The sequence below is a fragment of the Nannospalax galili genome, unplaced genomic scaffold, assembly GCF_000622305.1.
Source record: "Nannospalax galili isolate Female #2095 unplaced genomic scaffold, S.galili_v1.0 scaffold124, whole genome shotgun sequence".
Classification (NCBI taxonomy): domain Eukaryota; kingdom Metazoa; phylum Chordata; class Mammalia; order Rodentia; family Spalacidae; genus Nannospalax; species Nannospalax galili.
Window position 1 is genome coordinate 2,266,625 of NW_008352485.1, and position 16,682 is coordinate 2,283,306.

Sequence of the window (16,682 nt, forward strand, 5' to 3'; positions counted from 1 at the left end):
ACATAAACATGGCCTCTGGCTCTAAGCAGACCATGCTTTCCTGTGTGATTTTTCCAGGTGGCCAGCAGTCTAGCAGTGTGGCAGAAATCCACTTCCACATGTAAATAGAATGCCTCACAAAGCATCTAACAGCCAAAGCTTTTACCACTACCCCCATGGTATAAAAATATCCTAGCCTTCTCTTAATAGTGGGAGATTGGGTCAGAGACTGGATCCCAGAGACTGGGTCCCAGAGAGAATAAAGCTGTAAGCACAGACTGAGCCGAGCCTTGAGTCTTGTGTACCGGTGACCTGATTCCCCAGGAGGGCAGCACCTTCCGTTACCAACCCACGGACACCAGCTTTCGCTGACTCCGCACTCCTTTCCTGCGTGGCTCAGTGGCCAGGAGCCTCACATCCTGAGGAAGGGTACACGGGTGAAATAGAGACGGGATTCCGGCTGGACAATGCTCCAGTAGCAGAGCAAGCTCCCAGCACCAGAGAAGTTGCGACAGCCACAAGCTGTCGCCAGCACCAGAGACACGGCGCCGGGAAAGCCTGCAGGGCGCCCAACGCTCCCGGAGCCGCCGCTCCCCAGAGCAGTCTGCGGACCCGCAGGGAGTGAGCGCACCCTGCGCCCAGAGAGAGCGCAGTCGCCCATACTAATCCAGCCTCCCCGCTGAGCCGCCGGGAAAGCCTGCAGGGCGCCCGCCGCTCCCAGAGCCGCCGCTCCCCAGAGCAGTCTGCGCACCCGCAGGGAGTGAGCGCACCCTGCGCCCAGAGAGAGCGCAGTCGCCCATATCTGGCACCCAACGTGGGGCTCCCCTGAACCTCGTGGGACCCTCTCACAACGTGGGACTCCCCTGAACCTCGTGGGACCTTCTCACAACGTGGAAGCTTAGCCTCTGAACTTCGTGCCAGCTAGGAGCTGGTGCCCACAGAAACGCTAGGAATCTGTGAGTATCCCTCCCACTCAGGAGGGTAAATCTAATTTCTTCCTCTCTTCTAAAATTTCCTCCTTTCCCTTTCTGGTCTAGAAGTCTTTGGGAGGGACAGCTAGGACCAGAGAGACAACTGAGGTTTCCTGGCCAGGGCTACCCCCTGGTGTTAACTAAAGGTCTCTCTGATCTCCTAGGAGGACCCCAACTGCCTGTTCAGGTGTGGACGAAAAGACCTCTGTCTAAACATCTCTTTTTAATATGTATTTTTTTAAAACATTTTATTTATTATTTTTATTTTATGTGTATGAGTGTATTCATCAAGTCATGCAGTGCCTACAGAGGCTGGAAGGAATTGGATCCTCTGGAACTGGAGTTATGGGTATGGCTGTTAGCTGCCATGTGGGTGCTGGGAATCAAACCCGGGTCCTTTGCAAGAGCAGTCAGTGCTCTTAACCAATGAGCCATCTCTCCAGCCCTGGACTTACATTTTTAGCCGCCTTGTAAAATGTCTTCTAGGTTGTATCAATTTCAAACTAAACTTGTGATATGGATTCAGGCCAATCTTACTACAGTGGAGCCAGATCTTAACCACACCTGGCTTAATCTTTCTCTCCAATCAATGTTTGGAATAGGGACAGAGTTGTATATTCCCTCTTAAGCAAGAACTATGCCCCTCATCATTATGGAAGTAGTTATAGAAAACGAATCATTGTCTTTTAGCTCCCCCAAAGGATTTCTGAGACCAAAGCTCTCAGGGAGTGATTAAAGCAAAAGTGTAGGATCAGAGTAAGGAACGGAATTAGCAGATAAAAAAACTTGCTAACTGAGAAAAAGGCTCAACCCTTCCCAGCTCCCTACCATCAAGGCCAACTTGTAACAGACCCAGCAAAGTCAGCACAAGAAGAATGATCCAAAAGCTTGTGGTACTGGGATTTGAAAGTCTCAACCTTTTGTACAGAGTTGGCCAGTAAGCTTCTAACTGTCCCCCAGCTCTGACCTGTGTCTCCCTCCTTGGAAGTGTACTATTTCTTAATGAGCTATCTCTGCTTCAACTAGTATCCATATGTCCCAGGTCCAGTTCTTTGTTCTGGGACACAAGAATCTGGAAATTCTGACAAGTGCCTATTGACTTGGGTACACACCAATTAATATCAGGAATTAACATTAATCAAGCCGTTACTAATATATCGAATTTCTAGAAAAACCAAGTACTCTTCCAGGACTGATAAAAGCTCTAACAAAGATTTTCAGTTTACAATTTGAAAAATTGTAAAAATTCATGGAATTTCTTGATTGAGAAATAAAGCCAGCTAATATGGCCTGTCAAAGATACAGGTGTTTTTGAAATTTAAAATTTAGCCCTTTTAAATAGGAATATACCATGTTCTGCTATTCAATTATGTGGACTTTTTAGGAGTCAGAGAAAAATAGTCATTATATTTAATTTATCAGCTGAATAAGAAAACTATTTTAGCAGGCTGTAAGAAAGAAAAGATTTCACCTGAATCTGGTACAATTACTTAATACTGCATAACTTCTCTAGACAAACACACACAGACACACATAGGGCAGGTAGGTAGAGATGTACAGAGATTATTTTTTCTTACCTGATCTCAGCAGCCACTTGATAAGGTGTTGTTTTCCACATTTCCCCTTCCATCATTTTCCCACCAGCCACTCTCACTGTAATCAGGTTGCCTGTATTCTTTTTTTCAGAAGTAGTAGGTAAGAGATGGTGATCTGCCTTCAATGTTTCAAAAAACTTCAATCTTTCTTTTATAAAATATGGTTCCTTCACCTGAAAACCATTAGCATTCAATACGGTTAACACACTGAGCCCACTAACTGCTGCTCAGCCCTGATTCCCACCTCACTGTCTTCTCAGTCAACACAGGTGCTGTCTCTGTCTCTCTACTTTCTACGACGGACCAGCCCAGACCGGGGCAGTTCAGTCCGACGGGAACAGGGTCGTCGAGAGGATGGACAAGGAGTCGGCGAGTGACAAACAGACACACATGAGCTTGGTGAAAGTCTGAGTGCAATTTTTGTAGTTGCAAGGTTTGAGATATATACAGCAAAGATTACAAAAACCGCAGAACAGTCATGCTAAGATTTACAATTTTAGAGATGAAAGTAAAATAATTTTGTCAACACATTTTTTTATTTTATTAACCTGATACCAGACAGTAAATTTTTGTTTTATTGTGGTTTTTACTGTCAGCCTTTTTTACACACTTAGGATTTTGCTTGGCTTTGTAGATTCAAGTCAGAATGACCTTAACCCACCAAGCACTTTTAACACCAGTTGTGCCTGATATTACTTTTTTTAACTATTTGATAATATTTTTTGTTTATTTGTAGTGGGCCATAGGGCTTCTAAGTTATTTTTTAACTCCATAGGTCCCAAAAAGGCCATCCCATGTTAGGGATCCATGAAACCATACTTTTTTTTTTATCCTACCAATTTTTAAATACTTTTTATATTTGTCCTTTAATGTTTTTTTATTGATTGTTTATTAAAAGACACCAAGGTGGTCTTGATCTTACCAATTTATTTATAAATCGTAATGAATACCAAGAAACGCTTTTTTTATCTATGTCTCTCTTTTAGAAATCTGTTATTTCCTGGACTTTTTAGCATTAATTTTATTTAACTACTTTTTGTTGCATTTAAAATAACTTTTATTAATAGTGGTGCATTTGGACTAGGATGATTAAAGGATTTTCAATAAAGGTGGTGACAGCAGTGCCAAGGATACCAGGTGCTTTCCGGGCCCCCAGAAAACCCAAGATACAGTGACAGTTAGAAAAATAATAGCAAGTAAAAGCATGCCAAGTACACTGCATGTTTCTTAGCACAGCCAATTCCAAGAGGCAACCTTCCTTGAAGTTTCAGCCTCAACCCATGGAGACCGTGGGCTTCATTGGAGATGGCATGGCAACTTTCCCTTCCAGAAAATCCTCCCCACTTACCTAACTCTTCCATAGCTCTAATGACCCAGTTCAAAGCCTGCCTCCTTTAGCTACTCCACCCACTGACAGCTCCCTTTTCCACTGTTTCCAGTATCTGTATACAAGGTTCTATAGTACAGCACTTCTTCATCTACAACCCATCCCTCGTATCAACAGGATTAGGCTCCTACAACCCCATGGATGGAAACCTGCAGATGCTCCAGTCTTTAATACAACCAAGCACATAGTGTTTCTATATAAGCTCACATCCTCCCATAGTCTTTAAATCACCTCTAGATTACTAAAATATCCAATACAAATTAAATGCTCAACAAATACTTGGTATGCTATAATGTCTAGGAAATAAGGGCAACAAAGTCAGTACATGTTCAGTATAGAAACATTTTTCCCCAAACATTTTCTTTCTCCCCCCATTTCCATGTGTGTGGTATGCATATGTGTGTACTCATATTTGCATGTGTGTGGACAAGTAAGTGGGTGCTAGCAGAGGCCCAAGGTTGATGTCGGGAATTATCCTCGATGACTCTTTCATCTTATTCATTGAGGCAGTGTCTCTCAATGAAACCCAGAGCTCTCAGATATGGCTAGTTTCCCTAGCCAGTTTGCTCTGGGGATCCTTAGTCTCAGCCTTCCAAGCCTGGAGTATAGGCAGACTGTCACACCCACCTAAGATTTACATGGGCTCTTGGGATCCAAATTCAGGTCCTCACACATGAAGGGAAAATGCTTTAACCGCTGAAGCATTTCCCTAGCCCTTCCATACATTTTCAACCCACAGTGTGTTGAACTGAAGGCACAGAAACTGTCACATGGAGGGCTGACTGCGCCATCTGACTTCATTCTCTAGTTGTTTCTCCTGCATTTGTCTGTCTTTCATAACCAGACCAATCTCTGAAAAGCCAGATATTCTTCCTTTACTCCTAACAACTGCTGAGTCTCAATACTTTGTAGGATTTTTAATTATTTCAAAAAAAAAATTTTTTAAGGAGCAGGTACCGTCCCTAATACAAAAGAAAAGCTCTGTGATTGTGATCTCACCTTAAATAAAGTGAAGGGCACCTCAAATCCAGCTAGATAGGTAGCTCATCTCTAAGTCAAGACACAATGTGGCCCAAATAACAATTTTAATAGTTAATTATGTTCTTACCCAAAGTCCTGCATATACATGTTTAAAATTACAGGTAATATTTTATATTGTTTCTATAGCTATAACTTACCTCCCTGGCAGGCTCACTCTCCTTTGATTTCTTCTTTTTGGTGTCCTTTTCTTGGTTTTGAGTAGGAGGCTGTAAGGTAAATAGCACATTCGTGTCAAGTAAAGGCAACATATGTGAAACCTGAGGATGGAGGGAACTGTGGTAGCACGTGACAAATGCCCCAACATTTGGGGTTCCAGGTTGGGGTGTCCCAATCATCACTGACCTACATCCCTCAGGGGTCAATTTCCAGAGTTCAGCCCCTCCTGTCTTTGACAGTCTTGCCAAGCACTGTTAATATGTTTTGACTTTACAGTGACTTCCATCAAGGGCTAGGAATGTAGCTCAGTGGTAGAGCACTTGCCTAGCATGCACAAAGCCCTAGGTTCCATACACTGGGAAAGGTGTGGCTGCCACCAGAGACTTATAGCACTATTTCATTAAGACCTTGCTAAGTGCACCATGGTTACCCTTGGTAAAGAATTAAAAGGACATCTCATAGTCTTAGAAAGCCTTCAGAACTTACATTCTTTTATGAGATCATTTTTTGATGATCTAAAACATTAAAATGCTACAATCAAATAATCCTGTTAAATATACAGATAGGCTTTCAAGGTAGACCACTAAAACAATAATCAACCTGTTCTATATAGCAAAAAAAACACACGTCAGAAAAAAACAGAAACTGCTCGTCTCCCCAAAGAGACCGTGAATCTTAAACACTTCAACAGCTTTTTTTTTTTTAAGTTGTGTGTTTGAGCCAAGCTTTGCTGGCCTCAAGCTCGCAGCAATCCTGCCTCAGCCTCTGTGGGGAGTGCTGGATTAGAGGGGTGCACTTCAGTTGTTTTTCAAATAAATGAAAAAGTTGAAAATGTTATTTCTGCTACGGAAAACAAAATCCTGCAGTCTACCAAATGAACAGCTGAGCAACGACACCAGTAGGTCAGTTTGGGGATGCGTGGGAATCCAGCGGTGGGGCAAGGGCAGGGGCAGGGTCAGGGTCAGAGCAACGCAGCACCCGCGAGGAAGCCTCACGCAGTGCCCGGGCCAGCCCCGGAACCTGCAGCTGGACCGGGCTCAGCGCGCCGGGGCCCGGTTTTCCCGCCCGCCCGAGCTGGGCCGGGTTACCTGCGCGCCGGCGGTCGAGCGCCCGGCCTCCGCTCGCATAGCCCGGCGGCCACGCTCCGCGAGGCTCAGCCGCAGGCCGCACAGGCACTGGCGCAGGTCGCGGTTCTCCTCCCGGAGCCGCGCCACCTCGCGCGTGAGGCGCGGGCCCTGGGTCTGGCCGCTCTCGGGGCCGTGCAGCTGCTCGTCTCTCAGGCGCTGGACCTCCGCGTACAGCCAGCGGATGTCCTCCTCCTGCCGCTCCAGGCGCGAGGCTACCGCCTGGACCGCCACTGCCTCGGCCGCCATGGCGCCCGTCTCTTTATCTGGCGCTCACGCCGGGCCAGTGGTTGACCGTGGGAACAGCAGGCAAAGCTCAACCTAGGAAAAGTGACAAGGCAACGGGGCGGGGAATCAGGGGGCGGGGAGAGGGCCGGGCTGGCAACAAGGCGTGTGGCTACGGGGCGGTGAGGGGCGTGGCAGCCAGTGGGCGGGACCGTCGGGGCTCTGGGCGGAGATGTGGGCGGGGCCTGGGCTTGGCAAGCCTACCGGAGACCAGGCGATGGGGCGTGGCAGCCAGGGAGCGGACTACGGGGCCCCGGAGGTGGGGCGAGGGCGGGGCCTGACAACGTGCGCGTGGCACGGGGCGGGGCGGCGAGGGGCGGGACCGACGGCCATCTGGGGGTGGGGCAGAAGACGGGGCCAGGACTGAGCAACACTGTTCCGTAGTGGCCGGTCGGGCAGCGACTGGGAGGGACTCGAGGTCCTGGGGGACGGAAGAAGCGATGGGGTAACACTTCGTGGGGCGTGGCCACGGGAGGGATGAGAGGTTGGGGTCGAGGTGGGGCAATTGCACAGGGCGTGGCGACGGGGGAGGGGACGGGCTGGCCACTTCAAGGTCGGGGGTAGGGTCAAGGCTGGTCAACTCAATGGGGCGTTGAGACGGGGCGGGGCGATAGGGAAAAGGAGGAGACCTTGCCGAAGTTGGGTTTATAGCTGGTTGAGGTCTCTGGGACCGAGGCAGTATGGGACCACTCCTTGGGTATCTCTATTGTTTCAGGGGCGTGTCCAGATGCTTGTGGGAGTATGGTTACCCTGTTGAAACTATAATAGAAGAAAGTGAAGCACGAAGACGCCATGTCACTTGACCAATTCATCCAAAACTTTAGCAAAGCAAAATGCACCTCTCTTGTTCCCCTCTTGAATTCTTGTAATCACCATTGTATCACTTAGCAAACAGGTTCTGAAAAGCGGCTGTTCATATCAAGGTTGGGCAAATGCAGAGGCCACTTGGCAGTGGTACATAGGAGAGCTCTACAAAAATTTCGGTATCAACCAGCACGAGATTGCAGGCTATGTGAGTGTAAGATAAATGCTGTAACTGTCCTGGCAGAAAGGAAGCTGTTTTAAGGAGAGAGACTCTTGTGCTCTCAGACACACCCCCAAAGAATTACGTTTTTCCAGGTATCTCATGCTGGGGAAGTGAAAAGCTGAGGATCCCTGCTGTCAGCTAGAGGAAGAACTTGACTCCAGAGATGAGATTTCCATGGTCTGACAACTTACCAGACTGCCTTGCTGGGGAAGACTGGAACTGAGTTAAGATAGGTAGGACCATACCTCCACCAGGACTGCCTAATTATGCATACCTCTTCCCTTCCATTTAAGCCTAAACCTCCTGTTAAGTGACTCGAAGATAGGCTTAGGTGTGTCCCTGGACTCCTTCATTTGTTCATCTTTCCACTGTGGCCACATTGAATAAATCTCCTTTTCTGCTTCTCACTGTTAGCTGTCTTTTTAATTGGAACAGTGGGGAACAGGTAGCTGAGCTTAGCTTGGTGAGTCTTCCAGAACACAGGCTTTGACCCTAACAACTCCAGTAACAATTTCACATACAACTTTTATCTCTTATAACCATGAGCATGTAGCATCCTATGACAGGAACAGGAATTGACTTTTTCTAGTCTTAACTCTTAGGGTCTGCCAAGAACTGTTGGAAGTGCTTTGAAAAATAACAAGAGATACTCATAACAAGAGATACTACTGCTATATCCAATTATAAATGAGGCATAGAGAGTATATATCACTTGGTCCAGGTCACAGAGCCACTATATACAGAGTGGGGTTCAAACCCAGATAGTATGATGGTCATGTCTAAACCATGAATCTAGTGCCTTTCAAAATTAATAAAATTTAGTCAAACATGCCTTATGATGTGATATAGATAATAAATGTCTCAAGAGTTCTGAAATGGGAGTTTATCTTTCACTGGGATAAGTCAGAAGATGAGAAACTACTCTTAAAAATAAAGGTTGGGTGATGTCAGAAAGGTGTTAAGGCAGATAAAGATCACTCTGGAGAATGGGGTGGAAGGAGCTGAGGGGAACAAACTGATCAGATGAAGTCTGGGAGAATCACAAACCACTCCCAGGAGGAGGGTCCATTATCTTCCATTTGGAAAGTTGAAGACCATTTATCAAACAAGTGTTGGAAACACAGCTGGGTGTGGTGGTACATGGCAAAAATCTTAGCATCCCGGGAGGTCTCAGGAGCACAAGGGCAGTCAAGGCTGCACAGTAAGATCCTGTCAAGATTAAGATGGAGGAGGAAGAAAAGGAGGAAAAGATAAAGGGAAGAAAAGAAGGGAGGAAAGAAAGGGAAAGGAAAGGAGGAATAGAGAAGAAGAAAAGGAGAAGGAGGAAGGAGAAAATGAGGGCTTGGGAGTTAGCTTAGTTGGTGAAGTGCTTACATGCAAACCTGAGGACCAGTGTTTGACCCCCAACATCCATGTAAAAAGCTGGGCATGGCGGTACATGCTTGTAATCTCAACACTACACTGGGGGCAGAAGTAGGTGGATCCCTGGGGCTTGCTGGCCTGGTAATGAGCCCCAAATCCTAGTGAGAGACCCTGTCTCAAAAACAAAAATGGAGGGCTCTGAGGAATGGCGCCCAAAGTTGTCCTCGGACCTCCACATACGCAAGCACACAGGAACAGACATATCTGCATACTCATGGACAAACAGAAAGAGAGAGAGAGAGAGGAGAGAGAGAGAGAAGAGAGATGCAAGAAAAGCACAGAATTTCTTTAAGGATAATGAAATGCTACAAATGTATGGACTACATGAATCAGAGAAAACATAACTGCGAAAGAATGAAAATAATGATCAACTCAAAAATCTATACAAAGGGCAGCAAGAGAAACCAATGATAAAATAAAACTACATATAGTTAGCTGCCCCTCAGTATTCAGAAGACTTGGACGCCCTCTCCCAAAAATATCCCGTAGATTCTTAAGTCTTTTACATTAAAACATCATAATATTTGCATCTAACCTATGCACACCCTCCTGTATTCCTTAAATCATCTCTAATGACTTCTGATACCAAATAAAATGTAAGCGCTGTGTAAATATTTGTAGTGTTGTACAGGGAGCAATGACAAGAGAAAGGTCTGCTCGATGCACAGCTGCAGTCCTTTCTAAATATTTTGTCTGTGGTCTGTTGAACCCACAGGTGCAAAATGTATAAAAGTGGAGTATACATTTTTCTTTCAGCCCAGCAATCATTGTTCTGGGAATTTATTCTAAAGATACTTTTCCAAAAAGACAAAAACACATATGCACAAAAATTCAATACAGAATTATTTGTAAGTGTAAACTTGCAGAGATTAGTTTAAACAGTTGTGGTAAGCAGACACAATGGAATATTGTGTAACTGTTTAAAGGGAATTAGGAAGATCTCAGTAAACTGATAAGGAGTAATTTCCAAGAGGTACAATGAAATGAAAAAATCAAACCTCAAAATAGTGTTTGTGTTATGGTACATGCCGTGAAAGAAAGAAGAGAAAATTAAGGACATGGATATCTGCTTATCATTATAAGTGGAAAGAGAGGGAAAGCCAACAAGTGGTGAAGTTGATTATCTAAAGGGGTCAGGGGAGGAGAAATGGATGGGAGAGACAACAGAGAGAAGGGTACTTCTCTGGATGCATCCTTTGTATAGTTTTGAATTTGAAATCATATAAATATTCTACATATTTAAAAACTCAAATGACTAGACTTGAAAAGAGGCTAAAGATTGAGAGCAAATTTAAACAAACTTAAATTCAAATAACCATCATAATGGAAGTAAACACAGTAGAGAGGGAGAAAGGAGGAGTGACTATGCATGGTCTTGTTCAAAGAGGATAGGGAAGGATTGTGAAAAAATACTGAATCGGTTTCAGAGCCAATGAGTTTTGGAATTGCTTTTGCTATAAGGTTGAGCAAGATTAAAGGCATTGACTTGGGAGTCTGGGATTCTCGTTGATGAAGAAAGACATCAAGGACTAGTCCCCTCATTCCTCTCTGCAGTAGAGGAGTTGAGCTCTGGGAGGAAGGGCTGTGTTAGGGTGCAGGCTCAAGATAAGAGGAGGAGCTTGTTTTTCTGGAAATTAAGGAAGGGCTCCCCACAAATATGACAGCAACATATCACAGGGAGCTAGGAACCAGCACAAAGGATTTTGAGTGACCAAATTGGTGTCATTTAAACAACAATAATAAGTGCAGTAATTAATTATAAACCATTGAAAATATAGTTATTCAAAAACTCATGCAAATAATATTTTTATAGCAAAAAAGAAGCGGAACTTAGCTTATAGACCAACATCAAGGACTAAATGGAAAATTGGGAATAAACATTGAATTGAAATATTGGAAAGTCATTTATGCCACCTTCATAAAGGTTGAATTAGAATCATCTTGCTCAATCTAGGGACCAGTTTGAAAAGCAGCCGTAGGACCCTGAAGACTGTTTACTAGTTGCATGAGAGAAAATTTCAACTTTACAATGGAAAAATCAGGAAATATCTTGACTGAGTGATCAACTTTACATCACCTATGAGGAAGAGATGGACTTTGTGCTCTGCCAGGTATGATATTCTAAAGAGGCCATGACATCTCTATGTAGAAGTCACACCTAACAGTGCATCACCCCAATGTAAGCACAGGAAACATCACAAACACAAAATGAGAAATACATATATATGCATGTATTTTTTTTTTTCTGCTACAGGGATTGAACGCAGACCCTCATGCATGCTAGTCAAACACTCTTCCACTAAGTTACATCCCCCAATGGTGAGGAATATATATATGTATATAAAGATTTATTTTATGTGTATGTTTGTGCATCTATGTGAGTGTATGTCAAAGGTGTGCAAAGCACCTGTTTAAACCAGAAGAGGGTGTTGAATTTCCTAGAGTTGCAGTTACAAGTGGATGTGAGCTGCCCAACATGTGTGCTAGGAATTGAACTCAGGTCCTCTGGGAGAGTAGCGAGTACTCTTAACCACTGAGCCATCTCTCCAGGCCACTGAGGTACATAATTTTAATGATAAGGGAAAGGAACCAGCTTCCTATATTCTTTAAAAATATCAGTGAAAGACCAAGTCCATAGAAGAATTCCAAAATGATGAGAAATGGAGCTGTGGCAACTGAATGCGGTATCTGACCACACTCTGAATCCTGGCTATGAAGGTCATTATTAGACTGACCAACAAAATTGGAATATGATGGTAGAAGTGTTGATATAAATTTATGATGTTGATAGCTGTCACAAGCTAGATAAGAGACTATCTTCAGTCTTTGTAAAAAAAAAAAAAGGCTGAAGTATTATATTTAGTCATGAAGTAAATTATGTCTAAATGGTTCAGGAAAAAAAAATGTAGCTGGAGAGTGAACAGATGTTACAGCAAGGTAAAATAGTAGTGTCAAATGATTTCTTTAACATCTATCTGAGTATGTTACTCCTTTGGATAAAAGCTTCAGGCTCTTTGTATTGCAAATTCAGAGTCTTAGTTCCTTTTCCTGTTTCTATGATAAGATACCCTGACAAAAGCAACTCAAGAGAGAAAGAGTTCCCTTTGGCCCATGGTTCAAAGGCATAGTCCATCATGATACCAGGAGCTTAAGGCAGCTAGTCACATTGCATCCACAATCAAGAGGCAGAGAGTGAAGAGGAAAATCTCACTTTCCCCTTTTTATATGGCCCAGGATCCTGGGCCAGGGCATGGTGCCACCTACTGTGGGCAGTAAACCTAATCAAAATAATCCCCCACAGGCAAACCCAGAGGCCCATCTAGCTCTCCTCGAGTTGACAATTGAGATTGAACCATGACACACAGTAAAATCCAGTTTCTTTTCAGAACCTACCACACCAGCAAGACTGAATTCCTAACACTGTGACATTATCCCCTGACCCCACACACTGAAACCCCTGTGCTAGTTCATGGAGCTCTCAGATCCTCAAATACGTGCTACTCTTTTCTGCTTCTGGGAGTCTCTGTTCCTTAATATTTTCTGTCCTCTCTTAATATCTGACTACTTTTAAACTTCTTTAAAATCAGAGGGAGAGAGAGAGAGAGAGAGAGAGAGAGAGAGAGAGAGAGAGAGGAGAGAGAGAGAGAACATTGTATATGGATGTCAGAGGACATCTTGCAGGAGTCAGTTCTCTCCTTCCACCATGTAGGCCCCAGGATAGAATTCAGGTCATCAGGCTTGACAGCACTCTTACTCACTGAGCTGTCTCCAGTCTAATACCTGAATTCTTTTCATACTGGAGGTTTTAGCTTATGTGTTCCCTCCCCACTCTATATAAGGTATCTCTGTCCCCATTCTTCAATAGCATCTTTTCCAGGTGTAAGGTAAAATTCTATGTATTTGCCTGATAGAATTTTTTTCTGCCTGCACCTCTTCCTTGGGACCAAGAGGTTGACCACATTATTCATCATTATTCTGTATCATGCACCCAACACAAAGTTGGTTGCCAAGCAAACTTTAGAACAAAATTGGCCTGCAACAAAACTATGGAGGCAGTCAAAAAAGAAAAACAGAAATAAAACAGTGGTTGCCAGAGTCTGGGGGTGTGAATAGGCAGAGCCAAGGGGCTGCTAGGACAATGAAGCTGTTCTTTATGATGGGATAATGGTGGACAAATAGTGTCATACATTATTCCAAACTCATGCAGTGCACAATACAGAATGAAGCCTGATGCACCAGGACTCTGGATAATGATGTGATACAGGCTCATCCACTGGAACAATGTACTACTCTGATGGTGTATGCTGATAATACATGAGGCCCACATGTTGGGGAGGCATGTAGAAAATCTCTTTACTTTCTGTTAAACTTTGCTGTGAGCCTAAAAGAGACATATATTAGTTAACCAATTAATACATAAATTTTTAAAATATTTTTTAAAGAATAAAAAAGACCTAAGAGGCCACAAAATACCACAAGATGGCACCATTTCCCTCAAAATTGCTGGTGCTGAGAAATGGCAGCCTCTCTTGATAATTCACAGAGCTCACAGGGCTTCAGAGGCTTGTCACAGCCCAGTCCCATGTTTGTATCTTCAATAGGTCATTATGTGTGTAGATTTTATTTTTATTCAGATAAGGTAAGACCAACAGATCAGCATATAGTTGCATTGGGATGACGGTTCATTTTATCCCTCAAGAGAAGGCACATCTTGGTCACTCTAGAGGCAAAGGGAGCAGGAGGAGGAAAATATAGGCTAGAGCCTTTACTGGAAACCTTCTCATGGTTCCATGCAAAGGAACAGTGAGGCAGGATATGCTATTTAAAATCCACAGATTTGGAAATTTTCAGGGTTCTAGGGTAAATTCAGGGGCTGTTCCCAATGTTCTGGTACCTGGCCCTGGGGTGAGGAGGCAGGTGGACAGTGGTCCTAAGTCTAGAGCTTGGTAAAAGAGTGATTGGAGGGTGGGCTCTGGATTGGTTGGTTTGCTTATGAAAAGTTTTTTCCTGAGAGTTCATTGTCGTTTCTAGGAATTAACAACTCTAGGCAGTTTCTCCAGGGTTAGGAAGGCTCCAAAATATCAAGGCATCAGAACCCAAGGTCGTGCATGAGGTTGGAAACAAAGGCCTTTCTTATGAACCTCCAGATCACTCAAGGAAGTACAGATTTGCTGACAAGTGAATCCACAAGATGCTATAGAAAAAATAATCTAATTTCTTATATAAACCAAACTGGCAAGATATTATGACAACAGATTTGGGTCACTAATTTCCTGACTGGGAAAAAGCAACATTTGAGGTTCAAATCACTCATCATCACATCCTTATGGTCTTAGAAGACGTGTGGGCTGTGAGAAGAAGGACCTCATTGTCAAAACTCATGTGTCTCCACAAATGCAGAGGAATGGGACAGGAATGAAAGGGGAAGCCAGGCAGAGTGATGCCCTAAAGTGACCCCAGGGCCAGAGAGGTTCCAGACAGGTGTAAACATGAAGGCTGCCTGGCACAATTATATTATAGCCACACAATCTGTGGTGACACATTGCTTGTGGCAGTAGCCTGCCCTGAGCCAGAAATAATCCCTTCCTCTAATCTGGTTTCATTAAGTGGACACTGTTGGGAAACCCTGCTGTTAGGGTTGTAGTTCTCCATGTCCGGATAGCCCTGAGGGGCTCGGCTCCAAATGGAAGGACTCCCCTTTTTAGCAGGGGGCCTCCTACTCTCTTCCTGGCTCACCTGGAAAGTGCCACCAAGCACGGATGCCTGACCTTATCTGGAACATGACCTTTGGCATAGTTACCTGGAGTAAAAACTACCCCCAGGTTTTTTCTATATGATAATCAGGCATTGCCTGATAGTCTGGAAGATAGGAGCCCACTGCCACATGTAAAAAAAAAGCATACTATGAGCAACTATCAGCTGAGGATTTGGCTACTGCCTCCACACTATAATTTCTCTAGTTCTCCCACTGAATAAACAGAGCTGTTATCCCTGCCCTCGTGGGATGGTGGCCAACGACCCCCGAAGAGAGGGAGAGACCCCCGCAGCTGGCGCCCAACGACCCCCGAAGAGAGGGAGAGACCCCCGCAGCTGGCGCCCAACATGGGGCTCCTGAAATGCGCAGAGTTTGTGAGTATCCCTCCCATCAGGAGGGCAATGGCAGCTTTGCCTTTAAGCCGTCCCACCCTTGAGGACCGGCAATCTCTTTTTCCTATCACCTCCCATCAGGAGGATAAAGGCAGCTTTGCCTCTAAGCTGCCCCACCCTTGGGGATTGGCAGTCTCTCCTCTTCTTCTGGTCTGAGTCTTCACGTGGGACCATTAAAGACAAAGGGGCAACTGAGGCTTTCTGGTCAGGGCTACTCCCTGATGTTAGCTAAAGGCTCTTAGTCCTCTTAACGGACCCTGACTGCCCGCACAGGTGTAGACAAGACCCCCTATCTATACATCTTTCTAATGCAAAAACCCGGTAACGCAATGACCAGTTAAATACTCTTAGAGCGGTCGCTGATCTCTTAAATTTGCGGGCAGGCTTGCGCTGTGGACTGAGTGGAATCACCTGAAATTTTGATCCCAGGCATGTTCCCTTAGAAATCAGCGTTTCACCCCACTTTCCTTTTCTATCTTAACACCGCTACAAACAAAAATCCCCAAAGTTCTAAGGGATCTTCACATAAGCCTTAAAGTCAACTTCTAAAATAAACTCCCCTAATCTGTTTTGTTATCTTGCCCCTGGGGTATTCAAGCCAAAGCTAAAACCAGTTAGGTGAGAATTTAAATTAACTAGCCCCTGATTAACTAGCCCCTGCGGAACACTTAAAAATTCAAGGTGGCTTGTGCCATACAAACAAACAACAAAAAAAATTTTTAAAGCCATTTTTCTTCTGTAAACCTTCTCTTGGGGAAGGGGCTCATCAGATGACTGCCCCATCTCTCTCTCTTTGCTTTATCTCGGCTATTGCTTTCGCGAGGGTCTGGATAAGGTTTGCGGGCAACTGAAGCCTCTTGTTTAGGGCGACTCCCTGATATTTGCTGAAGGCCCACTACCCTCTTTCTGGACCCTGACAGCCCGACTGGGTGTAGGCAGTAACCTTTACAACTATCATAAACATCTGGTAATGCAGCAACCAGTTAAAAGTCACAAGGACAGTTGCCAGTCCCTTAAATCTGCGGCTAGGCTTGTGTTCGTCAAAACATATCAATCCCCTGGTGGCAGACTGCCCCAGGAACATTGAACGTCACTGACAACACTTCTTTTCTTTTCTATAATGAGTAATTCAGCATCACGCCAAAAAAACCTCCAAATTCACTCCCTTAGAGCCCTACTTAAATCAAGAGAACTTAAGAATCCCCCCCCCAAAAAAGCCCAAAATTTTAAAATAAAGTATTTCAATTTACACCCTGGATCCTGTCAGCAGACATTTCTGATCCAGAGGTCTGGACCAACATTGCCTATCTGGCTCATAAAAAAAAAAAATCCATAAAAGACACCACTTACCCCTTTCCTTTCTCCCCATAATAGCAGTCATTTGACAATGCTTAGAAAACCCACCTAAGACTGAGAAAAACTTACTAGCACCAAAAAATAATAAAGGAGAGGGTTCAAACAATAAAAAAGACCCTAAAGATTTCCTGATAAACACCCTAAAAACAAAAGGTTTTTTAATAACTACAAATAAAATACAATCAGTTCCCC

At 44.3% G+C, this 16,682-nt stretch overlaps 1 protein-coding gene and 1 long non-coding RNA gene across 5 annotated transcripts in view; one reads left to right on the top strand and one right to left on the bottom strand.

The window, feature by feature from the left end:
- The window catches only part of Tarsl2 (threonyl-tRNA synthetase like 2), a 98,548-nt gene extending 91,970 nt beyond the window's left edge, over nucleotides 1-6,578 (bottom strand). For all 4 annotated transcript variants that reach the window (XR_003846502.1, XR_003846503.1, XM_008849546.2 and 1 more), the window contains exons 1-3: nucleotides 6,218-6,578; nucleotides 5,111-5,179; nucleotides 2,528-2,718 (exon numbers count right to left, since the gene is read on the bottom strand). Coding sequence is in view for 2 of the 4 variants with exons in the window: in XM_008849546.2 (XP_008847768.1) it covers nucleotides 2,528-2,718; nucleotides 5,111-5,179; nucleotides 6,218-6,502 (545 nt within the window). In the remaining 2 variants the exon portion in view is untranslated. The remainder of the gene's footprint in view (nucleotides 1-2,527; nucleotides 2,719-5,110; nucleotides 5,180-6,217) is intronic.
- Nucleotides 6,579-6,884: 306 nt separating this feature from the next.
- Nucleotides 6,885-7,954, top strand: LOC115067068. Its single transcript, XR_003846504.1, has 3 exons — nucleotides 6,885-6,983; nucleotides 7,254-7,550; nucleotides 7,658-7,954. It is a non-coding gene; the product is annotated as an uncharacterized LOC115067068 (long non-coding RNA).
- Nucleotides 7,955-16,682: the final 8,728 nt, after the last annotated feature.